This window comes from Carcharodon carcharias, chromosome X (assembly GCF_017639515.1).
Source record: "Carcharodon carcharias isolate sCarCar2 chromosome X, sCarCar2.pri, whole genome shotgun sequence".
In the NCBI taxonomy this organism is placed as follows: domain Eukaryota; kingdom Metazoa; phylum Chordata; class Chondrichthyes; order Lamniformes; family Lamnidae; genus Carcharodon; species Carcharodon carcharias.
This window is the reverse complement of record NC_054507.1, coordinates 22138730-22165586: the sequence shown is the minus strand read 5'-3', so window position 1 is coordinate 22165586 and position 26857 is coordinate 22138730. Positions and strand designations below refer to the sequence as shown.

General features: G+C 39.8%; 1 protein-coding gene across 2 annotated transcripts in view; it reads left to right on the top strand.

The window, feature by feature from the left end:
* Positions 1-18844, top strand: part of spats2 (spermatogenesis associated serine rich 2) — a 110104-nt gene extending 91260 nt beyond the window's left edge. For both annotated transcript variants that reach the window (XM_041180494.1, XM_041180495.1), the window contains exons 10-13: positions 2923-3032; positions 8535-8637; positions 14489-14694; positions 16239-18844. In XM_041180494.1, the coding sequence (XP_041036428.1) occupies positions 2923-3032; positions 8535-8637; positions 14489-14694; positions 16239-16607 (788 nt within the window). In that variant the 3' untranslated portion in view covers positions 16608-18844. The remainder of the gene's footprint in view (positions 1-2922; positions 3033-8534; positions 8638-14488; positions 14695-16238) is intronic.
* The last annotated feature ends 8013 nt before the right edge of the window (positions 18845-26857 follow it).

Here is a 26857-nt window from a genome sequence, read left to right as displayed (position 1 = left end):
ATCCTTCCTCTGGTTTGGGAGTTTCTGACTTGTTTAAAAATTAAAGCTAGACCTTTCAGGAGTGAAATTAGGAAATACTTTTGCACACAGAAGGTGGTAGAAGTTTGGAACTCTTCCACAAGTGGCAATTGATGCTAGGTCAATTGTTTTTCAATCTGTCAAATTAAAGTTATTAAGGGAAATGGGACAAAGGTGGATGTATGGAGTTGGGCCACAGATCAGTCATGAACTCATTGAATGACAGAACAGTCAAGAGGCTGAATGGTCTACTCCTGTCCCTATGAAGCACTTGCATGAAGTAGTCACCTTTTCAAGTGGATCCAAGCTGGTTTCCTAAAGCATTTGCCCAGTGAATCTGAGTGATGCATGTTGAAGTGTGCTGTGTACCAAAGACATTTCCAGTTTATTCCCTTATTGTGCCTGGATCTAAATATGACTACTTATTCTAGTATTTATACACACATCCTTTATTAATAACTGAACATTATTTTCAACAGATTGCAGATCTGAACCAATTTAGAACTTCAAAAACTAGATTCATGTTTGCTGCCTTATAGTTTAGTAGAAGACTGACGAAGGATTGATAGGCTGGGTCTCTTTTCTCACAGGGAAAAAAGCAGCTGAAGGGTAACCTGATGGAAGTCTTTATCAAAACCTTTCAGAATTTTAGAGTGGATACAGAGAGAATGTTTCCTTTTGTGTGGAACAGCATAACTAGAGGCCATCAATATAAGGTAGTCACCAAGAAATCCAATCGGGAATTCAGAAGAAACTTCTTTATCCAGAGAGTTTTGAGAATGTGGAACTCACGACCACAGGGAGTGGTTGAAGTGAATAGTATAGATGTATTTAAGGGGAAACTAGACAAGCATATGACAGAAGGGAATAGAGGGTTATGATGGTATATTTAAATGAGGAAAGATGGGAGGAGGCTCAAGTGGGGCATAAACACTGGCATGGACTGGTTGAGCTGAATGGCCTGTTTCTGTGCCATATATCCTATGTAATGTAATCCCCCTATCAGACTGAATCCCAGTCTCACCAGTGTGATTTGAATTTAATTCCACTAATGACAGGCTCTGGGTTCTTGGCTAGGCCTCCAGATGGTGCACTTATCTCAGGGAAAACATCATGCATCTAGGTGAAACTGCTAAATTAGGCTACAGGTAAATTAGCTTCAGGTTTCTGAAGAAGGCTTAAATTAAGCTTTCAAAGAAGCTTAAACTACTTTTAAATTTATTGAAACCCACTGATGGGGTGAAAACATGCTGACCTTTTGAGATTATATATTTGGCTGGCTATGTCATAGAGGGTGACCTGAGCATTGTTCTACATTTATAGCTGATTTTAAAAATGTTTCTGTCATGAGTTGATGTTTCAATGCCAAATTAAAGTATGTTCATCTTCAATTTAAAGTTTTCTGAATCATTCCCTTTGAATTTATATGGTAAGTTGTCAAACCACTGCAAATGTAGCTTGTTGTATTAGTTGCAATGAATATAGATCCAAGTGGCTTGCATAAGTGTTTGGCCTCTAGTACTAATCTTTAAAAGAAACAGTCTAAATAATTAAAAGCTTCCTATCTGGCATGCATTGTACCTCAAAGGGTTCGTACATGCTCTGTGGAGCAAAAAGTCACTATTAGCTCAAATACCACTATCTGTGAAGTTAACTGTACTGATTGTTATTATCTAAACAATTTGATATTTAAACAATTAGGCTCAATATAACTAAAGCTATCCATAAACCTACCCATAGATTGTAATAAATAATTTCTATAATTGTTTCTTTACGGGCTAATCCCCTCATGAGTGTAGGCTAAGGTTGACTCCCTTCCTGAAGTTTGGTTCACTCTGGTTCTTTGCAATTGTTGTCTGCTGTTATAATTAGTCTTCCATGATGAGTTCTAGATTTTATGTTCATAAATTGTGCAAAGAAAATCTAATAATCCTCATTATTAATGCTATAGTCAATGCAGCCATTAACACAAGTTTAAATAGTTGTGACTTTTCAACTACAATTTTAGTTATTTCTCAGTCTGGTTCTGTAACATTATACTCAACAGTTGCTGTTTTGAACAATTTATTTTAAATCAACGAAAATTTGAAAGAAAAGGGGTTGCCAAACATTGTTTTGCCATTTTAGAAGAAAGTCATGCATTGTCTTACTCTGGAAATGTATTTATTTCATTATTATATACAGTTCTATTTGATGAAATGGTAGGTGTAGAATTTATATTAAAGGAAAAGCTTTCAATTGAAGTACAATTATTTATTTCAGTCAGGGGGCTATTATGGATCCCCTCACTTCTGCCAAAAGCTTCCATCTTCAGACTTAATTAAATACATTTCTAACTACAGCAACCTGTTTATCTAATGTAACTTCTAGTCTGCTCCTACCAGACCATGACTGTCAGAACAGCCTGTGATGCCTTGTTAGCGGGTAATGAAACATGTTGCTGTAATCTGTGTTTTATTGATTTGAATATTTAGTTGCCTTCAGTTTTCCTCTGACCAAGAGGACAGATGGGTGAATAACCACCTCTCTGGCATCAGCTAATGCCCCAATGAACCGCCTGCTGGGAGGTAGGCCTCCTGTTGGTGTTTTTGCTAGATTTAATTGATATCTGTGAAGAGTTCGGTTGAATACATGTTAAGCAGTAGGTTAATAGCTAGTTCTTGAGGCTGATATACACCCTGAGCCAGATTAAGAAACTCCTTTACAAAAAGCAAGTGTGTAATACGGTTAACTTCTGACCTGTTTTGTGAAGAAACGTTTTGCTTTCTGCGAGTGAACAGATATGGCAAATTGGAATTCTAGTTTGAAGCTGAATTGTGTGTGGGATGGGTTTTTTCAGAGTTGACTGTACATAAATGTAAGGCTCTACTGAATGATGTCCTATTGTTTCTGCACGCTTTTCAGTGGATATCCTGGACAGTCGCCAGAAGAGAGCTGAAGCGTTAAAGAGAATGACGGACAATGCAGTTCGCATGTCTGAGGAACAGCTAGTGGAACTGAGAGCGGATATTAAGGTAAAATTATTACAGTTGAAACATCGTGAAAGCATAGAGCACTTTTAAAAACATGGATTGATTGTTCTTTAAGTGTTTATTATCATTTTAGCGCTTAAATTTATCATCCTTTAATCAATGACCACTTGTGACATTTGCAGCTTGGTTTGAAATCCTAAAAGTTAATTTCTTAAGGTTACAATAGAAAGACTGCCCAAATTGTCACCATTTCAACATTTGAACTCCATCTCTAAAGAAATTTCTGTTTAGAACTAGGAAAACAGTGTGTTTTACTTTAATTGCATTCTGATCAATTGCAGTAAAGCCTGTTACTTGGTGAATATCTTGCAGCAAGCCATCTTCAACCTTTCTTTTTGTTCCATAACTTGTTGAAGAATATTGGATGTTTGCGCTAAATAAAACTGATAATCCACCATGCTATTTGTGCATGTCTCTTTTGCATTCTATGCTAAGCATTGCATTTGCTTTCTGCTTGATTTCCAAAGCAACAACTACAATACAACTGTTTAAGCTTTGATTGGAAGTCAGAGGTCAATTTAATTTCTGTTGATCCATATTCATCTCTCTCCTCCATGCAAATAAAAAGTAATTTCACCCAGTTCCATCCAGATAAAGAAATTGAACTTGTGCTTTTGGCTTTGTAATGCTAATTATTTACTGGGTTTCCATTCTGTTCTTATGAACTTTCTACCTTTTTTCTTTCCACCTTCCAGTGTTAAATCTTCATATGGCATTCCTTAGTTGAGCGAGTATGCGCACTGTCAAATACTGTTTGTTCTATGTCAGCTAATGGAAAGGACAAGAGTTCCCTGAGACAACTTCACCATTGTTATAGTATATTGAAAACAAAAAAACACATCTTAGTGAGTAACTCCCCATGTGAGGAATTGCAAATGTAAATTCCTATCCAATTGCTGCATGTTGTTCTTAAACGCTATTTATTTAATATTATGTCAAGCAACAAGTGAGTGCTTATTTTTAATTAACTTCTGGAAGTTGAAACTTGATTCAAAATGTAGATGATACACACAAGTATGATCACTTGATATTGGTTTGGTTGCTGTTTTTTTGGTTTATGCTTTGCGATAGCATTTCTGGATAATTGCATTTCTTCCATCAAGTGGGGACAACGGGGAAGCCATTATCACGCAACGACTTTATAGAAATCATGCAATTGTTAGTCCAAAATTGCATTTTCTTAGTATTTCAAGATTGATCTAAACTTTTTGAAATGTCCCTGTCACATGTTTTTATCTGTATAATGCAACCTTGCTTCAGTGGTAGCACACTCACTTCCAAGGGTTCCAGCCCCATTCTCACGCTTGAGCACATAATCTAGACAGATATTTTAATGCAGTACTAAGAATGGTGCACTGTCTGAGGGAGTATCTTTCAGATGACCCACCTGTCAGTTCAAGTGAACGTTAAAAGATCCTATGGCACTTTTTGAAGAATAGCAAGTGTTTTGCCAACAACCAAGACCATCAAGAACAGTTTAACTATTCATTTTATTCATTGCTGTTTGCGGGACCTTGCTGTGCGCAAAATGGCTGCTGCATTTGTCTACATGGCAACAATGACTGTTCTTCAGTCATTCATTATCTGCAAAGCGCTTTAAGTTGTTGTGAAAGACATGGTAAGGCACTGTATAAATGCAAATCCTTGAAATGAATAGCTGTGTAATTTTTGACTCTGATAAATTGTGCTTCATTTTTATTCATTCATGGGATGTGGGCATTGCTAGAATGGTCAGCATTTATTGCCCATCCCTAATTGCCCGTAAGAAGGTGAGCTGCCTTCTTGAATTGCTGAAATCTGTGATGAAGGTGCTCTCAGTGCTGACAGAGTTCCAGAATTTTACACCAGTGAAGATGAAGGAAAAGCGATATATTCCCAAGTCAGATGATGTGTGACTTGCAGGTGCCTGCTGCCCTTGTCCATCTAGGTAGTAGGGATTGTGGGTTTGGCACGTGCTGTTAAAGGAGCCTTGGTGAGTTGTTGCAGTGCATCTTGTAGATGATACACACTGTAGCCACAATGCACCAATGGGGAGAAAATGAATATTTTAAGTGGTGGTGAATGGGGAGCCAATCAAGCGAGCTGCTTTGCCCTGGATGGTGTCAAGCTTCTTGAGTGTTGTGGGAGCTGCACACATCCAAGCTAAGTGGGGAGTATTCCATCACACTCCTAACTTGTGCCTTGTAGATGGTGGACAGGCTTTGGGGAGTCAGGAGGTGAGTTACTGACCGCAGAATTCCCAGCCTCTGATCTGCTCTTATAGCCACAATTTTTATGTGACTGGTCCAGTTTGGCTTCAGGTCAATGGTGCTGCCCAGGATGTTAATAGTGGGGGATTCGATTATAGGAATGTCAAGGGGAGATGATTTTAAACTTTTGTTGGAGATGGTCAGCACCTGGAGCTTGTGTGGTGCCAATATTGCCTGCTATTTATCAATCCAAGCCAAAATGTTGACCAGTTCACGCTGCTTGAGGGCATAGACTGCTTCATTGTCCAAGGAGTTGTGAATGGAACTGACCACTTTAATCATCAGCAAACATCCCACTTTCAACCTTATATTGGAGGGAAGGTCATAGATGAAGTCGCTGAAGATGGCCTAAGACACTATCCTGAGGAACTCCTGTAGTGATGGCATGGGACTGAGATGATTGACGTCAACAATCTCAACCAGGTTAGTTCCAGGGATGAGGGACTTCAGTTACATGGATAGATTGGAGAGGTTGGGGTTGTTCTCCTCACAGAAGAGAAGGTTAAGAGGAGATTTGATATAGGTGTTCAAAATCATGAGGGGTCTGGGCAGAGTAGGTAGGGAGAAACTGTTCCCATTGGCAGAAGGGTTGAGAACCAGAGGACACCGATTTAATGTGATTGGCAAAAAAACCAACAGCGACATGAGGAAAAACTCTTACGCAGCAGATCGGGAATACACTGCCTGAGAGTGTGGTGGAGACTCAATCACGGTTTTTGAAATGAAATTGGATAATTACCTGAAGAGACAAGATTTACAGGGCTACAGGGAAAAGGCAGGCGAGTTTGACTTGCTGAGTTGCTCACACAAGGGCTGGTGCAGACACAATGGACTGAATGGCTTCCTTCTGTGTTGTAACCATTCTATGATCTTCCTTTGTGCTAGGTACGACTTCAGTCAGTGGAGAGTTTTCTCCCTGATTGCCATTGACTTCAATTTTGTTAGGGTTCCTTGATGCCACTATCACCTCACCTCTGCAATTCTGCTTTTTAGTCTGAAGCCAGTTGGTCCTTGCAGAGCCCAAACTGAGTGTTAGTGAGCAGGTTGTTGGTAAGTGCCGCCTGATAGCACTGTCGATGACTTTGCTGATGATTGAGAGTATTCTGATGGTGTGTTAATTGGCTGAATTCAATTTGTTCTACTTCTTGCGACAGGACATACTTGGGCAATTTACCACATTGATGGTTGGATGCCTGTGTAGCTGTACTGGAATAGCTTGGCTAGAGGTACAGCTCTGGAGCACAAGCCTTCAGCACCACAGCTAGGATGTTGTCGGGACCCAATGCCTTTGCTGTATCCAGTGCTTTTGTCAGTTTCCTGATATCACATGGACTCAGTCAAATTGGCTGGAGACTGGGATTTGTGTGTTGTGGACCTCAAAAGGAGGCCGAGATAGATCATCCACTTGGCATTTCTGGCTGAAGATGGTTCCAAATGCTACAGCCTTGTCTTTTACACTGATGTGCTGGGCTCTCCCATCATTAAGGATGGGGATGTTTATGGAATCGTCTCCTCCATTTTATAGATTTCAGTTCTGCTAGTCTTAACACACAGTTGCCTTTTCTTCTGCTGTCACCATTTTCAAACAGTTTTAGCAACTGAGATAAAGCTTTCAAAAAATAATTATCATTAAAAAACTTTGAATTATCCTTTCATATACCATTTACAGTTTGATCATATTGCTTGTAACATTTTAAAGTTGCACAAGGACTTTTTAAACACCCTGTATAGGCCAGACCGGGTAAGAATGAGAGATTTTCTTACCTAAAGGACATTAATGAACCAGATTTTTTTTATGACAGTCCAATAGTTTCATGGTCACCATTACTGATTCTAACTTTTTATTCCAGATTTATCTAATTAAGTAAATTTAAATTTCCCAGTTACCATGGTGAGATTTGAAATCATGTCTCTGCATCATTATAAAAGTAAAATACTGCAGATTCTGGAAATCTGAGATAAAAACAGAAAACAGTGGAAATACTCCGCAGGTAAGGCAGCATCTGTGGAGAGAAACAGAGTTAACATTTCAGGCCAATGACCTTTCATCAGAACTTCTGATGAAGGGTCATGGACCTGAAACATTAACTGTTTCTCTCCACAGATGCTGCCTGACCAGCTGAGTATTTCCGCCGTTTTTAGTTTTTATCACTGGATCATTAGTCCAGGCCTCTGGATTACTGGTCCCAGTAACATAGTGCAGGATATCAGTGCTGAGGAAATTAATATTTTTCCACTTTTTTTTTCTAAATCAGCCACTCCATTTAGTGTTGCACAAGTGTGATCCATCTCCTCTGCTTCAATGATCTCCCTTGGTCTAGTCTTAGATGACTATTTCCTCTATAGTGGTGCAGCGTTTCATGTTCACAAGTGAGCCGTTTTTATGGCCTGTGAATGAGGCTGATATTTTGTGTGCACCTTTTGCTGTGGAGACATACCAGCTTGGAACTGGGCTGACACTGCCCAAATTGATTTCACATAGAATCTTCACATGAGAAAAAGAGGGACTTCTGAAGGGGTGTGTGTTTTTGTTTTTAGTTTTTTTCTGACCAGATGATAAGAGATATTGTGTTTCCATTTTGTACTCAATATCCAGGATATTTTCCACTGCACAATATTGAAGTGTTTTTATTTCATTTTTGGAAGAGAGTATTATGCATTTTGTGGAGTGAGATCATAGGAATATGGCTGGTATATTCAATTAAACACTAGACAGTTTGATTGGAGTTGTTCAGAAATGAGAGATTTCATTTTAGTGCCTTAAACGTTTGCAATCTATTGGCCTTGAAGTTATGCTTTGCGATGCGTAATATTAACCCATTTATTTAAAATAGATCTGTGCCACTAAAATAGCAAAACATGGAATTTTAGGTGCAAAGAGTTTGTGTGCTATTATCGACATGGTGTTATTTCAGGGCCACTATACAGAAGGTAATTGTCGTGTATGTGATATAAACTAGAGTTCACTTGATTAAACAATTGTTGAGAATTAATACACTGTCTATAAATTGTTTTTAGATTTACATTTTCTGTTTACTTAATCAAAATGGTCCCAAATGTATTTGATAGATACATGATGCACAAAAATGGCTCCGTTTTAATAATTGTCACAAATTGCACATAAATCCAAAGTACCTGTTGCACAACTAGGAATCATTATTGTATAATTTAAAAAGCTAAGCTACCATTTACCTGGACTTCATCTGCTAGAGTTATTTTTTTAAATGTATTTTAGCATTTTGTTAGTGAACGAAAATATGATGAAGACCTGGGGCGATGTGCACAGTTCACCTGTGATGTGGAAGAACTCAAAGCAAGTATCCAAGCCTTTGGACAAGGTAAGCTGAGGCTTGGTCATCTAACATCTCGTAGAAAAGTTTGACTTTTAAGTTGGCCTTGCAGGTGGGGCACTGAGCATTTCTAATTCAGATAATGCAGCACTAACTGGAATGTGTAATTGGGATCAGTTATGTGCATCTAATTTCTGTGGCTTCAGAGTGGAAAGGAGGGCATAGGCTAGCTATTTTCACTAAAAGAAGATGATGGACTGACGTCCTGTCCTGGGTGTACCCCGCCTAGCTCCCATCCCCTGTCGGGATAGGCTCCGACTCCCTGCGACCCTGAATTGGAAAAAGCGGTTCTGGAAAAGTGAGGAAGATGAATATGTGTAGTTAAAGTCCCAGTATTTTCAGTGTAAAATGCTAAGTCGTTTGTAATTGTTGAATCTGAAGGAGACTGCATTTAGTCAGTAGGAATTGTCTGCTGCTGAATTTTGTGACAAGTCAGTACTTAAGTCAGCATAGTGTAACTTAATGTTTCAGCTAGATTTGTGTTGTGCTTGCTGTGCTGAAAATAATTTTGTAGACGATCTCTTTTGCCGGCTGTCAGCCCTCGTGCTTGCTTTGTGGCCTGCTGCAGATAAACTATCTGCATAGGTTGCCACAGATTTATTGCCCAGTGCTGCCACCTGCCAAGTCCAATGTTAATTGCTAATGCTGCAATATAATACTTCCAAGGTACCATTTTAACTGTATGTCTGTAATATTTTAACATGCGCTGCAATCTATAACTTACAAAATCTGATAAGTAGTCACACTGGGAATGCAGTGGGACATGAACTTGTCATTACCTGCAGATGGATCCAATATAGTTAAATTGCAGGGAACATCTGAAGGAGACAAAATTGCATTGTTTGCAGTCAGATTTAGACGTTTCTGAAGTGGGATGCGAGCAATTCACCAACCTCAATGGCAATGCCCAATATGAATCGGCGGTTCCTGGCATTGTTGTCCAGGACTATGGGCATTCTACTTCCTTTCGCTCCCTAATTCTATGTTCACTCTTTTACATCACATACTCTGCCAAATACAATTCACATGAACAATCTCTGCAATAATATCTCCCCTTAAAAGTATGAAGCAATTACATGTCACTGGGTGCAATTTCATTGCGAGCCAGCATAGTAAGCCACTTGATCGCACAGCTGCGCACAAATTCCGCGTGTGCGCAGAAAAGACTTGCGCAACATTCTGGAGCAACTTCAGGAGCAAACAAGAAGAGCAGGAAGCTCAAACCCTGTACTGATTTTTGTGGACAGAACCCAACGAATGCTGACAGTTGCAGCGTATTTAATTGTTACTTTAATAACTAAGTTTTGCTTAGAAAGGAAGGGTCTCTTAATAGCATTTTACCACACTGTAAGAAGACTTCCCATGACTAAGTTCATATACTTGGTTGTATTGAGTTAATTAAGTCAGCTAACATGTGTTGCAACAAAAGGAAAATCTTACTGACACTCACTTATCGTATATTACCAGTACCTTCACAAGAAGTCTCATACACAACTGCTCTGAATGAAATTTGGTCCTTTGGTGGGATCAGTATGCAACCATTGAGATTCCAATACTGTTAATGTAACCCAGTACAAAACAAAAGTTGTATAAAAGAAGAAAAGCCTTGAAGTACTGCAGTTTTGCATCATGAAAATAAATCCATAGCAATGTTGAGAAACCAGATCAAACACAAAACACAATTCCAAACAAATTAATTCCATTCTTGTTTCATTAAGTTTGCCATAAACCTAAGATGCCTACTAAAATAATTTGAGTTTTATTCTAGTTTACCAGTAGCTCTCTTGGCTGTATGGTCAGGAGGCTGTCAGTTCATCCCCAATTTAAGACTTGAGCCCGTTATCTAGGCTGATGTGTCAATGCATTACCAGGATCATGTTGCATTGTTGGATGTTAAACCGAGGCCATATCTGCCTGCTCAGGTGAATGTAAAAGATGCTATTTTAAGAGAGTAGGGAGTTCTCCTGGTGTCCTGACCAACATTCCTACCTCAGATACCAACAAAAAGAGATTAATTGGTCATTAATCCAATGCTGTGCATGAAATAGCTGCTGTGAATTGCAGTTATGTAGGCAATCAGTTGGATGCCAAGTGCTTTGGAACATCCTGGGACCGTGATTAGATGCAACATAAATGCATGTTTGTTTTCTAGTTTACCTGCCTGATCAAAAACCAGCCGAGTCACCATATGTAGTTATGTATCTGCAGAAGATACTTTCAGAGCATTCAGAGATACATTCAGAGCATTTGAATTCATGGGACATTGGCACCAGTACTGGGGAAAGAGGGAGCTATTCCGTTCAGACGGGCTCCATTTGAATCATGCTGGGACCAATGTCCTAGTGAATCACACAACTAGGGTTGTAGATAGGGCTTTAAACTAAATAGTGGGGGGGGGAGGGTTCAGTTGCATGGAAATATAAAAAAAATCAAAGTTTAAGGAGAGGGTAAGAGTGCAGGTTAGTGACAAGGTTGATTGTTACCAAAAAGTGAAAGGAAGGAACAGTGTGTGTGAATACCAAATTGCACCAAAGAATCATCTAAGAGTAGGGAAAATTGACAATAGGGCAAACTTAAAGGCTTTGTATCTGAATGCACGTAGCATTCAGAACAAAACTAATTAGTTAACAGTGCAAATAGAGATAATTAAGTATGATCTGGTGGCGATTACTGAGACGTTACAGGGAGAACAGGTTTGGGAGTCAAATATTCAAGGGTACTCGGTGTTTCAGAAGGATAGACAGGAAGGAAAAGGAGGCGGTGTAGCTTTGTTAGTAAAGGAAGAGATCAGTGCTATAGTGAGGAATGATATAGGCACTGGAGAGCAAGATGTAGAGTCAGTCTGGGCAGAAATAAGAAATAGCAAGGGAAAGAAGTCCCTGGTGGGAGTAATCTATAGGTCCCCAAATAGTAGTTCAGCAATAGGGCACAGTATAAACCAGGAAATACTGGGAGCATGTAAGAAAGGCATGGCAATAATCATGGGTGATTGTAATATGTATATAGATTTGACTGATCAAATTGGCAAGGGTAGCCTTGGGGGAGAGTTCATAGAGTGTATTAGAGATTGTTTCTTGGAGCAATATCTTGTGGAACCAACCAGGGATCAGGCTATTCTGGATTTGGTTTTGTGTAATGAGATGGGATTAATTAATGATCTCATAGTAAAGGATCTTTAGGGAAGAGTGATCATAGCATGCTAGAATTTCAAGTTCAGTTTGAGAGAGAGAGAACTTTGAGTCCCACACTAGTGTTCTGGAGTTAAACAAAGGTAATTACATAGGCATGAGGGCAGATTTGGCCCTTGTGGACTGGGCAGGAAGACTACAAGGTTGGACAGTTAATGAACAGTGGCACATATTTAAGGAGATATTCAATTCCTCCCAAGTAAAATATATTCCAAAGAGGAAGAGAGATGGTAAGAGGGGGGAAAGCATCTGTGGCTAAGCAAGGAAGTTAAAGATAACATAAAGACAAAAACTAAGGCATACCAAATTGCAGAGGTCAGTGGCGGGCTGGAAGATTGGGAAACTTTTAAAGATCAACAAAGGGTTACTAAAAAAATAAGAGCAAAAGTAAATTATGAAAGAAAACTAACACAAAATGTAAAAACTGATAAAAGCTTCTACAAGTATATAAAAGGAAAGAGAGTAGCTAAAGTGAATGTTGGTCCCTTGGAGATTGAGACTGAGGAGTTAATAGTGGGGAACGCAGAAATGGCAGAGACGCTTAATCAATATTTTGCCTCAGTTTTCACAGTGGAGGACACTAGTACCACCCCAATAGTAACAGGTGGTGCAGAGGATATAGAGAAGGAGGAACTTAGAACAATCACCATCACTGGAGAATAAGTACTGAGCAAACTATTGGGATTAAAGGGTGACATGTCCCCAGGACCTGATGGCCTACATCCCAGGGTCTTAAGGGAAGTGGCAGCAGAGATAGTGGATGCATTGGCTATAATATTCCAAAATTCCTTGGATTCTGGCAAAGTTCGAGTGGATTGGAAAAATGCTAATATAACACCCTTATTCAAAAAAGGTGGGGGAAAGAGAGCAGAAATTAGGAAACTATAGACCAGTTAGTTTAACATCTGTTGCTAGGAAATTGTTGGAATCTATTATTAAGGAAGTAGTAATGCAATCTATCAGAGTCTGCATGGTCTTATGAAGAGTAAATCGTGTTTGACTAATTTGCTATAGTCCTTTGAAGATGTGACAAGCAAAGTGGATAATGGGGATCCTGTAGATGTAGTATATCTGGACTTCCAGAATGCCTTTGATAAGGTGCCGCACAAAAGATTAGTACACAAGATAAGATCACACAGAGTTAGGGGTAATATATTAGCTTGGATAGAGGATTGGCTAACCAACAGAAAGCAGAGAGTCGGGACAAATGGGTCTTTTTCTGGATGGCAAGCTGTAACCAGTGGGGTGCCACAGAGTTCAGTCCTTGGCCCCAACTATTTACAGTCTATATTAATGACTTGGATTCAGGGATAGAAGGTACTGAAGCTAAATTTGCAGATGACACCAAAATAGGTGGGAGAGTAAGGTGCAATGAAGAAATAAGAAATTTACAAATGGATATGGACAGGTTAGGTGAATGGTCCAAAATTTGGCAGATGGAGTTTAACGTGGATAAGTGTGAGGTTATCCATTTTGGTCAGAAGAATAAAAAGGCGACTTTTTATTTAAATGGAGAGAAACTTCAGAATGCTTCAATACAGAGGGATCTGAGTGTCCTCGTGCATGAATCGCTGAAAGCTAGTATGCAGGTACAGCAGGTAATAAGGAAGGAAAATGGAATTTTAGCATTTATTGCTAAAGGAATAGAGTATAAAAATAGGGAAGTGTTGCTGCAACTGTACAAGGCATTAGTGAGACTGCACCTGGAGTACTGTGCACAGTTTCGGTCCCCTTACTTGAGGAAGGAAGTAGTTACATTGGAGACGGTTCAGAGGAGGTTCACTAGATTGATTCCAGAGATGCGGGTCTTGTCTTATGAGGAGAGATTGAGCAGTTTAGGCCTATACTCGTTAAGAGTTTAGAAGGATGAGAGGAGATCTAATTGAGGTATATAAGATGCTAAAGGGGATAGACAAAGCAGAGGTGGAGTGGATGTTTCCCCTTGTGGGGCATTCTAGAATGAGAGGCCTTAGTTTTAGGCTAAGGGGTGGTAGATTTAAATCAGAGATGAGGAGGAATTACTTTTGTCAAAGGGTCATGAATCTGTGGAATTCACTACCTCAGAGGGCACGCTGAATAAATTTGAGGAGATAGACAGATTTTTAATTAGGGTTGAATGGGTTGAAAGATTATGGGGAGAGGGCGAGAAATTGGAGTTGAGGCCGAAATGAGATCAGCCATGATCGTATTGAATGGCAGGGCAGACTTGAGGGGCTGAATTGCCCACTCCTGCTCCTAGTTCTTATGTTCTTATTCTCAGGTGACAAACTGGCCAGGCAGAAGCTACAATTTCATGCTGTTTTTGTTTATACATACCAACGATTGCTAACGTGTCCACAGCTCAACAAACACTGTTTGAACACAACATCACCACTGATGATTGACATTTAAGTATTACTCACAGACCTAGTAATTTTCCATTTGCTCACTCAACTTTTCAAATTGGGCGCTTTTAGCACACAATGTTGCTTGCCTGTCTGACATTCTGAATAATTCCCTTTATTTCTGCCACATTTTACCTGGAGGAGGAAGGAAGGATTATCAAGTGTTTCACATCTGGTTTGTGGACTGCACCCCTCTAACGGCTATTCCAAAGTAAAGTAATCCTGCTTTTCCATTGTCTTATAATGTATTTTTTCTGTTTTATGCAGTGTCTCATCCCAAGAATAATTACTCTGCCAGATCAAGATGTAGCTCTGTGTCGTCTATGTCTGTAACAAGTCGGAGTGATGTTTCAGCTCCCGACTATGCTTCAGACCCCAGCCTTACTAAATCAGTGAAGAAGAATCCATGTTCTGGAGACATTTCCACTGCTACAACTAACTCTGCAAACCAAACTTGCCCATCAAATCGACCGGTATGAACAGCTAATGCTCTCTTTCCACATATTTTCCACACTAAAGAAAATAGTTTTTGTAATCCAAGTAATTCTATTCTTGTTTGATTAGTACATTGATGTGAATAAAACTCACTCAGAATTACATGTTATGCATGAAAAGAACTTCACCCCAATGTCAAGTAATCAGCTCTTGATTAGGTGAGTTCACCACTTCTGCTTGATGTCCCCTGGAACAACTCAAAGTGAACTGCTACCCAAGGTGGAGTCAATTCAGACAAGGCTTATGGGCTTCCTAGTGGTAGAGTTAGAGAGGCTAAGGAAGATATTTGTCAGTCAGTCTTGGTAGGATGCATGAATGTGCATTAGAAACAGATGTTCAAAATTTAAAATGTGAACTGCTTTCTCAAAAAAATTACAATAGTTTACCTGTAACTGTTGCAATTGTATGTGCAATATAACTGATCCTGAAGACTAAAATTTTATGCAGCTCACTTACCCCACCCATTCCTCTCCTAGTTGATATTTCAACAATTTCTTTCTTTGCATGCTAGAGCATAGTATATAGATAGTTACCTATACTAGATGCCAGTCACCTTTGTAAATTCTTGGTCCACCTTGTTTGTTTACCAGCTGTACCTCACCACCAGCTCTCTTCAACTCCTCCACTGTCGCTAAGTTATCAGACTGCTTAACCAACATCCAGTACTGGAAGAGCAGAAATTTTGTCCAATTAAAAACAGTATTGGGAAGACAGAAGCCATTGTTTTTGGTCCCTACTCCAAACCCTGTTCTCTAGCTACCAAATCCGCCCCTCTCCCTGGCAACATTCTGTTTGCAACCTTGGTTCACATTTGACCCCAAGATGAGCTTTCAACCTCATTCATGTCATCACTAATACTGCCTATTTCTATCTCCATAACATTGCCCAACTTTGCCCATCTCAGCTCCTCTGCTCTTAAAACCCTCATCCATGCCTTCATCACCTCTAGTTTAGACTATTCCAAATCACTCCTGACTGGTGTCTCACATTCTACCCTCTAAACTTGAGGTCATCCTGCCCTAGTCTTAACTTGCACCAAGTCCTGTTCCCCTATCACCTCTTATGCTCGCTGGCCTACATTGGCTCCCGATCAAGCAACATCTTGATTCTCATCCTTGTTTTCAAATCGCCTCACCCCTCCCTATATCTGTAATGTCCTCCAGCCCCAGAACCCTCCGAGATATCTGCACTCCTCTAATTCTGGCACCTCTTATGTATCCCCGGTTTTAATTGCTCCACCATTGGTGGCTGTGCCTTCAGTTGTCTGGGCCCCAACCACTGGAATTCCCTCCCTACACCTCTCTACCTCACACTCCTCCTTTACGACACTGCTTAAAACCTACCTCTTGGACAAAGCTTTTGGTCATCTAACCTAATATCTGTTTATGTGGATTGGTGTCATATAATCATGGAAAACGAGCAGAATTGCATACGACTAAGAAACAAAAGAGGCTGCACTGGGGATGTCATGAAAGAAAAACAATGAAGTGAATCTATTAATTGTGTTATTCTGCCTTAAAAGGTGCCCCATGGAAATAGGAGAGCAGGTTACCGACCTCGTGAGAATAGGATAAATGGCCCAAGCCACTTTGGAAGGAATGAATATAGGAATCGGTACCGGAATGGACCCAAGAATTACTCTGACACTCGATACAACCCACAACCTGCATCCCGTGGTTTTACCACTGATAAGAACCAAATCTCTGATACTCGATACAACCCACAACCCGCACCTCATGATGTAACCACTGATAGGAGCCAAATGACAGCTTCTAATGACACAGCTGCATCTTCTGCCCCCAGGCAGTCCACCTTACCACTTCCTCCTGCCAGCACCCTGCCTCAACGTAGGCCAAGGTCAAGTGGAAATGAAACCCCTGTGAACTGCTGAAAGCTTCTGACGTCCAGCAACATGCCAGCATCCCAGCTAGACATGATCAAACAAAAATGGGTTTACATTCACCTTGTCTGTGCCACCAGTGATTTGTCTTGAAATCTTTTTTTTTTCTTTTTTCTCCTTTTCCTGGTTTCTAGATCAACTTTTCCATATTTTCATAAGTTTTTAAATCGATAGTGTCTGTCAGTTTTTCATCTCTTCTGGAAGAGGGAGCAGCACTTGGCTGTACCTTAGACATGTTATTTAAACATTGTTGTCTGGTTTGTTGTGGCTAAATCAATTAGCTTTACTTTAAACACTAACATTTTTCAAGAGATCCCTACACATCTCAAACTGTTAGGAATGAAAGTGCCTTCGACCTATAGTGTTCGTCACAACCACTTAACTATCCCAGACTACACTTAAAAATCAAACTGAAAGGACCAAAGACCTTCAAAGTTATCATTGTGCTAGACATCACTATGTAATTGTAACAGGGCACAAATATGATGCTTTCTTTTGTTCTCTATTTGGATGAAACTGTTTTTAGTAATGAACTGCCTGAAACCTGTATTTTGCGTGCTGAAGATGACAACATGCTAACAGAATGCCAGAACTTCAGTATCATTTCCTATTTATGTCAGGCTGCATTCACAAAATGACCAGCAAAGGTGCAAAGTGGTATCCTATTATATTGACATTGCAGTTACAGTTTGAATTCAGAGCCAGGGCCTGGCTGATGGGAAACATAACGCAACTTACTCAAGGAGTTTGTCTGCTGCCTTTAGTCAGTTCTGGCCATGACATCAAATTTACATTCCGAAACCTGTGTCGGTGAGAAGCTGAAATCACTTTGCACCAATGTTAAAATTTGTAGTGTAAATGCAGAAGAACTGATGTAAAGTTTTAGTGGTATCTGTGCTGCTGAATTAACTTGTACTTGCTGCTGCTCAGTTACTCCCAGAGCTGTCCCAGAAGAGAAGTTCACTTAGCTCTGAAAAGAGTGAATCTTTCAGTGCTGTCTGAGGTGATCCTGAATTCCCTCGTAAAATAGGTTTTGTATGTCAAGGTTGCAGGATGTAGTGTGATGCCACTAAATGTCTATGATGCACCCCTTAGAAAATAATCTGCTGGTCTGAACATGCCTTTGATCTGATGCATTCCAGATCTAAGGGAAATCAAACCGAAAGTGACTGCATGTAAACAGGACTATAGACTCCAAACAATATCGTCAGCAGTAAACCAGTAAAAGCATAAAATGGAAGATATTTACAGGAGACTTTGTAAACGGATGCCCTTTGGAGCACTTTGACCTGTAGATTTTTTGCTGTCCTGTTTTGAAAAAAATATTCTTAAAGTCTTGATCCCATTTTTAAATTTTCTAGACTGCCTACTTATTCTAAGTAGCAAAATTCCTAGCTTGTTTGCTTTGATATCTGCATTTTAGTAGTAAATGATTAGAACTATGCCTGTAATGATGATTCTGTAATTGAGAATGAGAAGTGAAGCGCACAGAACAGCTAGTGTATTTTTAAACAAAGATAACACCTGTGTTAAAATGCAGTATCTTTCAAAATTGAGTCAAAAGTGTGATTTTGTTTCCTCATGCTGACGTCTGAATACTGACAGGAAAAAACAAATGAATAAGTTTCAAAGCATTCATTTGTATCAAATGCTGTTTTACTACCCCTTCTAGATTTATGTTTTTCTAGTGTTCAGATCATTACAAAAGTTGCAACGAAAGGAAAGGCTATGCAGCCTTTTGGATTCATATACATAGTCCACTCAGATCATTGGTGCCCAGCCCATATCCCTTTTATTCTCTACTGAAATCAAGAATCTCAAACAATTTATTTCATTTGTAAGTTTCAACTGTGTTCACATTCAGTGCACTAGGTGCAAGTCGTTATATTAAGAATTATTGTAATTAACCCCTACACTTTAATTTGGAGACAAGGGATCATGTCAGATTAACTGAGCATATTTCTGGTAGTACAGCAGTAAAATGCTGGCTACCCAGGACCAGACCAGTTGTTGAAAGGCAATGGGAGTAATCCATTTTTCAATTTGTTGGTTCTTATTTACATGACTGAAACTGAATCCTCCAAACTATGGTATGTTGGTGGCATGTTGGTACATTACGGCTGCATCTCAGGCAGTAGAATTGCTGTTCCCTCTTAATGCAAGTCTTTTCCTGACGTATGTCATGTATTTAAAATTTAGTTGATAAATAAAGCAGTATTCTAACCTAATCCTTGTGAAGCTGTGACTTTTTCCCCCTTTAAGTTACATTGAGTCTGGTTGAAATACAAAGCAAGACTATATGCTATCTTTATGGAGAGTGTTGTCCCTGGACATGACAGTTCTCTATTACTTAAGTTCATTCCTTGGAGTGTGGAATTGCAAACGAGTAGGGTAAGTGCATTTGCTAGATGGTAAGCCTATGTTGTTTTGTCACATTAAAACTGATGTTGACTTAATGTTCCTGCTGTCGCTTCTAAGTAGTGATAGCCTATTTTAGTGAATACTCTTGGTGGAATGGGCAGGAAATTTAATGCAGAAGTGTTGCATTTGGGGAGGAAGAACAAGGAGAGGTAATATAAGAGTACAATTTTAAAGGGAGGTCCAGCAGCAGAGGAAATTGGGTCTTCAGCAATATTGTACAAATCTTGGAAAGTGACAGTTTTTTAAAAGCAATCCTTGGCTTCGTAAAGTGAGGCAGAGAGTATAAAAACAAGGAAGTTATGCTAAACCTTTATAAATCACTAGTTATGCCTCAGCTGGAGTACTGTATGCAACTCTAGGTAGCATTTTAGGAAGGGTGTGAGGGAAGCACAGTGCTTTGTGAAACGAGTGCCAAGTCAAAAATTTGGTGCCGATTTTGTTTTACTTCCAGGAGCTGGCACGTGTTCCTATATCTCCAAGCTAGGAGACTAACTTACTATTACTTTAGCTAACTAACAGTGGTTGACTAATCAAATAAATATGGCAGTGCTGGTGGTGCACTGTGACTGCAACACGTAAGAGCTCATGGAATGAATTGCAGTCACCGACAACCATATTTATTGAGTGTCTGCAGATTGAGCAACTTCAGCTCAGAGTTGCTGAGCTGGAATCTGAATTGCAGACGTTTCAGGGCATCAGGAAGGGGATGAGTCACCTGGACACTTTTCCAGGAGGTAGTCGCACCCCTTGGGTTAAGTAGAACTTTAGGTTGGTCAGTGGTCATGGACAGGAGCATGTGACTGCAGGTCAAGCAGGTATTGGGATCCACCATGTAGTGATGGAGGAACCTGGGCCCTTAGACGTTGACTAGCAGGTACGAAGTATTTGCTACCTATGTGGATGAGCAAACTGACCATGGCACCATGGTTCAGGATGCATTTCAAGAGGAGGCAGGAAAAAGGAATGTGATCGTGATAAGGGACAGTAGAATCGGAGGGACAATAGAATCGGAGGGATAGATACTGTTCTCTAGCTGTGACCAGGAGTTCTGAAGGTTGTTGCCTGACCAATGCAAGGTGAAGGACATCATCTCATGGTTGGACACGAATGTGGGAGGGGCAGGTAGAGGATGGCCAGTTGTCATGGTCCACCTAGGAACCAATGGTATAGGTAGAACTAGAAATGATATTCTGGTGAGTGTTTTAGGAGTTGAGGTCCAAATTACAACATAGGCCCTTGAGGTAATAATCTCTGGCTTGTTACTTGAGCCACACACCAATTGGCATATGGTTGAGCAAATTAGAAAATTAAACACATGGCTCAAAGAATGGCATGGAAGGGAGGGATTTTGAATCACGGGCATTGGCACCTGGAAAGAGGGAACTGTTCTATGAAGATGGGCTGCACTTAAACCTGGCTGGGATCAGTGTCCTAACAAATAAAACAACTAGGCATCCAGATAGGGCTTTTAACTATTTGAAGGAGAGAGAGAGAATTTCATACAAAATAGGAGCCAAAGTAGGCTATTTGGCTCCTTGAGCCTGCTCTACCATTCAATAAGATCATGGATGATCTGTTTGTGTTTCGAATTCCACATTCCCATCTACCTCCAATAACCTTGGATTCTTGTTAAGCAAGGGAATCAATCTACCTCTACCTTAAAAATATTCAATGACCCCCACCTTCTGAGGTAAAGAGTTCCAAAGTCTCTCAACCCTCAAAAAAAATTCTCATCTCTGTCCTAAAAGGGCAGCCCTTAATTTTAAAACATGCCCCCTAGTTCTGAACTCACCCACAAGAGGGAACATCCTTTCCACATCCATGTCAAGACCATTCTGGATCTTTTATACTTCAATCAAATCACCCCTCACTCTTCTAAACTCCAGTTGAAACAAGCCCAGTCTGTCTTAACCTTTCCTCATAAGACAACTCACTCATTCCAGGTATCAATCTAGTAAACCTTCCCTGAACCGCCAACACATTTACATCCTTCCTTAAATAAGGAGACCAAAACTGCACACACTATTCGAGATCCAATCTCACCAATGCCCTAAATAACTGAAGCATAACATCTTTTGATGATCTGCTTCTATCACTGCTTGTTTGTCCCTACAACCATACCCCACCCCCCCTCCACTTCTCTCTCTCTCTCTCCGCCCCCCACACACACACCTTAAACCAGCTTATATTTCAACTCTTTCTTGGACTCGAACTCAAGTTCTGTCGAAGGGTCATGAGGACTCAAAACGTCAACTCTTTTCTTCTCCGCCGATGCTGCCAGACCTGCTGAGTTTTTCCAGCTAAGTCTGTTTTTGTTTTTGTGAAGCATAACATCCTTACTTTTATGTTCAATTCCTCTCGTAATAAAGGATAGCATTCCATTAGCCTTCCTGTATACTAACTTTGTGGCTCATGCGCTAAACACCCAGGTCCTTCTGCACCTCGGAATTCTGCAGCTGTTCTCTGTTTAAGTAATACTCTGCTTTTTATTCTTCCTGCCAAAGTGAATAACTTCATTTTCCTACATTATAGTCTATCTGCAACCTCATGTCTTCTTCACAACCTACTTTCCTGTCTTTGTCATCTGCAAATTTAGCTACCATGCCTTCACTCCCCTCATCTAGAGTCATTGATATAAACTGTAAAAAATTGAGGCCCCAGCACAGACCCCTGCAGGACTCTACTCAGCACTTCCTCCCAATCAGAAAAAAACCCATTTATGCATTCTGTTTTCTGCCAGCCAGCCAATCTTCTATCCAGGCACATTCATTGCCCCCTCCACCGTGAACTTTTATTTTCCGCAATAATCTTTGATGTGGCACTTTATCAATGGAAATCCAAGTACAGCACGTCCACAGGCTCCCTTTATCCATTGCACATGATACTCCTTCAAAGAACTCCAATAGGTTAAACATGATTTCCCTTTCACAAAACCATGTTGCCTCTTCCTGATTACCTTGAGCTTCTCAAGTGCCCAGCTATAACCTCATTATTGATCAATTCTAATACCTTCCATGACAGACGTCAAGCTAACTAGCCTATAGTTTCCTGCCTCCCTCCCTCGAATCAAGAGTTTCTATTTGCTACTTTCCAGTCTGATGGAACCTTTCCAGAATCCAGTGAATTTTGGAAAATTAACACCCATGCATCTACAACATCATTAGCTACCTCTTTTAAGACCCTAGGATGAAGTCCATCAGACCCTGGAGACTTGTCAGCCCACGGCTCCAGTTTGAATAAAGAACACAAAGAACAAAGAAAAGTACAGCACAGGAACAGGCCCTTCGGCCCTCCAAACCTGCGCCGATCGTATTGCCTGTCAACTAAAACATTTTGCACTTCTAAGCTCAGTATTGTTTCTCTTTTTCCCCTCTCCCTTACACCTCCTGACTTACAGCTATTACTGGGGTGTTTTTTGTATCCTCTAGTGAAGACAAAAAATATTTGTTCATTTCATCCACAGTTTCCAGATTATCTACTAATAACTCCCCAATGTCACTAACTAAAGGACGAACATTCACTTTACTCTTTTCCTTTTTAAATACCTGTAGAAACTCGTTATGTTTTTACATTTCTAGCTAGCTTTCTCTCATACTTCTTTCTCCTGATTAACCTTTTAGTCATTCTCTGCCATTATTTATGTTCTGTCCAAGCATCTGTCCTTCCACTCATCTTTATGCAGTTATATGCCTTTTCCTTATGTTTGATGTTTTCCTTGGGTTTAGTTAACCACAGATGGAGAGAGTCCTCCATTTAGAATGTTTCTTTATATAGGAATATACTTATTCTGATTATTTTGAAATATCCCCTTAAACTTCTGCCACTGCTTCTCTATTGATCTATCCCCTAGCCTAGTTTCCCAGTTCACTTCAACTAGCTCAGCTTTCATGCCCACATAGGTGCCCTTATTTACATTTAAAATACTCAAAACTGGATGTAAAATTCAATCACACTGTGGTCACTGCTACCTAGGGGTGCCTTCACGGAGGTCATTAATTAATCCCATCACAATACTAAGTCTGATATAACCTGCTCTTAAAAAAAAAACCTCTAAAGCATTCTATGAAGCATTCAGTGAAATATTTAGAAATCCATAGAGAAAAGTTGTGACAATAGAACTATGATGGGGGTTAAAGCAGCAAGAGTGAAACAGGAACGAACAGTTTTTTAAAAAACTGTAATAATGCATCAGGTCCATGCAAAGAATAGAGGCCAAAAAAAATAAAATCATAGACTCTGCTGCACAAAGCATCCGCAATAAGAGAGCAAAATGGTTCAAGATCTCATCACCAATACAGAGACATGGTTACAAGGTTGGGAAATAAATATTCCAGGATATACAATATTTTAAAGAGACAATGGAAAAGGAGTAGCAGCTCAGATAATAAAAGGATGACAAGGGCCTTAGTGAGAAAGTATCTTGGCTCAGAAGATTAGGAATAGCAATGCTGGTGGGTATAGTTTATAGGCCCCCCAAACAGTAGTGATAAATGTTGGACAGAGCATTAAGCAAGAAGAAATAATTTGAGTTTTTAACAAAGGTAATGTAATAATTGTGGGGTGGAGAAGGGGGCTTTAATGTTCATAGGCTGGACTAATCAATTGGCAAAGGTAGTCTGGAGTTTGGTTTGTAGAATGCCTGAGAGTTTCCAGCAATACATTGTGGAACCAATTTGGAATAAAGCTATTTTAGATCTAAGCAATGAGGCATTAGTAATCTCATGAAAAGATCTGCTGGGAAAAAGGTCATAACACAGTTGAATTCCATATTAAGTTTGAAAATGACAATCTGATCACAAGAATCTTAAACTTAAAGCGAATTACATACATAGGAGGGAAAAGCTGACCAAATAGACTATTGGGAAACGTACAGAAACAATTCAAAATGGGCAAAAAATACATTCCATTAAACTCCAAGATCCATCTGTGACTAACTAAGGCAGTTAAGGATAGTATTAGATTAAAATGTTTAGAACCACAAATTTAGTAGTTAAATGGCAGGTACTTAGCCCTTGAGTCCCAGGTAATTAATATTCTGTGTAGCTCAGTCTGAAGCAATGTCATTTACTAAACCCCTAGGTGGAGCCCTGTATACTTCCAATTGAGTGTTAAATTTCAGATTCAAAGTGGCCAGAAATGTAACTGTGCATAAACAATTAGGAGTGGCTGAATCGGGAACAACTGTGGAAGGGGTGGAGGGCAAAGGACCATATAAAACCATGCCCAAAAAATCTGACAGGGTCACACCTTTGTTTCCCTATAGCAGTGATGTTACAACCATGGAGATCCTTTGGTTCACATCCACTTATTGCTGTCAACAGTGACAAGTGTCAACATAAAAAGCCAAAATGCTTTATATCACAACAGATGTCACGTTCTCTATACAGTACAGAGGTTAGCTACTCCTTTATATTTTCTGGGTACATCTACAAATAAGCACTTGCTTTCCCATGAGTCCATGTTAGGCTCAAGTCACAAGCATGCTTTATCACTACCTCAGTAAAGATGTTTCCAGCTGCACTATTATCCAGTTTCTCCTCTTGCCTTGAAGGTTTCCTGTGTTGGAATGCAGTTCTATAAGCATTGGCCATCTACTCATTTCTCACCCACATGGCCAGCCATTTTTTTTTTAATGTATGAACCTTGACAGTTACAGACTATAGGCATCATGGCTAAGCCTGAACCTGTTCTCATTTTATGTCTGCATAAATACTTTTCACCAAGCATCATTTGCCACGCATTCATGTCACATCAAATGAGATTAATCTTGAAAAAGATACGATGCGTCAAAAGACAGACCATGATGCCCCATTATTGATTAAAGGAATCTATAAGACTACGATAAGCAACCTATCTTTCTCATTGATTGCAGACCAGATGCATGGTGATGAATTGCTTGGAGATCTTACCATTTATCTATCCATTGAAACTGAAGGCGATGGTTTTAGGAAGGAGCCAGGTAAATGGAGATGCAGGCAAGACAAATATTTAGAAACTTAACAATGGAGTCCTGATGAGTGCAACATTCACATGACAAATTAGTTTTCCCACAAATGATAGAATTATTCTCTGCACCTTATTTGGGGAGTTATTTTTAGTTTTGTGATGGTACTATGTGCTCTGAATTCTATTAAAATTCAATCACAGAGTTGAGTTCCATTTATCAGTATTGAGGGAAAGTCTGTTGTATCCTATCAAATCCACTGTCCATCTGCAGGTTATCCAACCTTCGTCTAAGCTGTCCTAGAACAGGTAAAATTCAACAAATTTTGCTCCTTTTCTGGAAATTCCAGATTATAAACATGGCCATTTAAATAGAATCATACAGCGCACAAGGCCATCCAGCTCGTTTGTACCTGTTCTGGCTCTCTGAAAGAACTATGCACTTAGTCCGATTCCCTTGGACTTTCTGAATTGTACTTGAAATATGTATTTACTTAACGTATGCTCTCAAGAATTGAAATTTGGAAAACAAAACTGAACTGTACAAGACAATTCATTACTCCTATAATCTGCCTGGCAATACAATCAGCAGACCCTATCCAATTGCCCCTCTGCCCTTTGGAACTGTGTTCTCACTTTAAAGTATACCTTTTAATGGACCTATGCTGGTTTAGTATAAGTGTTTACAACAGGGATGGGCAAACTATGGTCCATGGGAGCTTTTGATGTGGCCTGTGTCCGTGTCAGGCCGTCCAGGGGGTCCAGGAAATATTCTGAACAAGAATTGGAGACTTTGAGGGGAAGGATAGTGTGACCTTTAACGAATGAAGATAGGAAGTAGTTGAAGGCCAGCCAAGGTGGCCAGAGGCAGGCATTTTGGGATGTGGGAAATAAGTGCAGGCACCATGTGACAGGAATGGAATGCACATGGCGAAGCAAACACAAAGATTTACAATGCAAGTAACTTGGCTCCTGCTTTCTGCTGACTTTGCAGTTTGTAGCGGACAACAGCACAAGGGAAAGGCACATTATTGATCTTGAGGTGATTGAGGGCTGAACTGAATGTGATGGTTTACATAAGATAATTTAGTCTGACCTCATTAAAAATTACTTGGGATGGGCAAGGGTTTATGCATAGATTTGAATTAGCCCAAGATTGGATGTCTGTCTTCAAAGAGCAAAACCTGCTCTGCTGGATGATGATGTGAGCCTATTAGTAGGTAGTGTTAATTTTATTTAAAAACTTGAATTCGATTTACAATATTTTGGAAAATTATTGTGCATAAGTCAAAACATCTCATCGGCATGAAAAATTATGCTAGAATTGACATTGTTTACGATCTATTCATTAATACTGTAGCAGTATTTAATGTTAGCCAGTTCTCCCAATTCCTGCTCAGAACCTTTCCTGGACCACCCTGAATAGCCTGGCACAGACCTGGGCCAGGTCAAAAGCTCCCAACGGCCAGATGTGGCCTGCAGGCCGCAGTTTGCTCTATTGCTTAAATCCATTCCACCCTCTGTCCCCCGAAACCCAAACACAATGCCCAGAAAGCCATGAAGCCATTTTGCCACAAGTTTTAAAAAAAGGTCAGTATAAATTAGAAGTGGGGAAATTGTTGGTGTTTTTTTAATTTGGGGGTGGAAAGATTACTAAAATAAATCACTGCCACAAGTTTTAGCAGTGACACTGAGACAAGTGCATATGCATAAATGGAAGGTGCAGTTGAAAACAGAAACATTCCCTTTTAAGTACCTGTAAGCTATTCAAAGGTTTTCCCTAACTTTTTGAAGTTGAAAATATATTTTTCATAAACAATTTAACTACAAATTATTGAAACAAGTTAGGAGGAAAGTGAAAGTTTTAACGCAGGTTA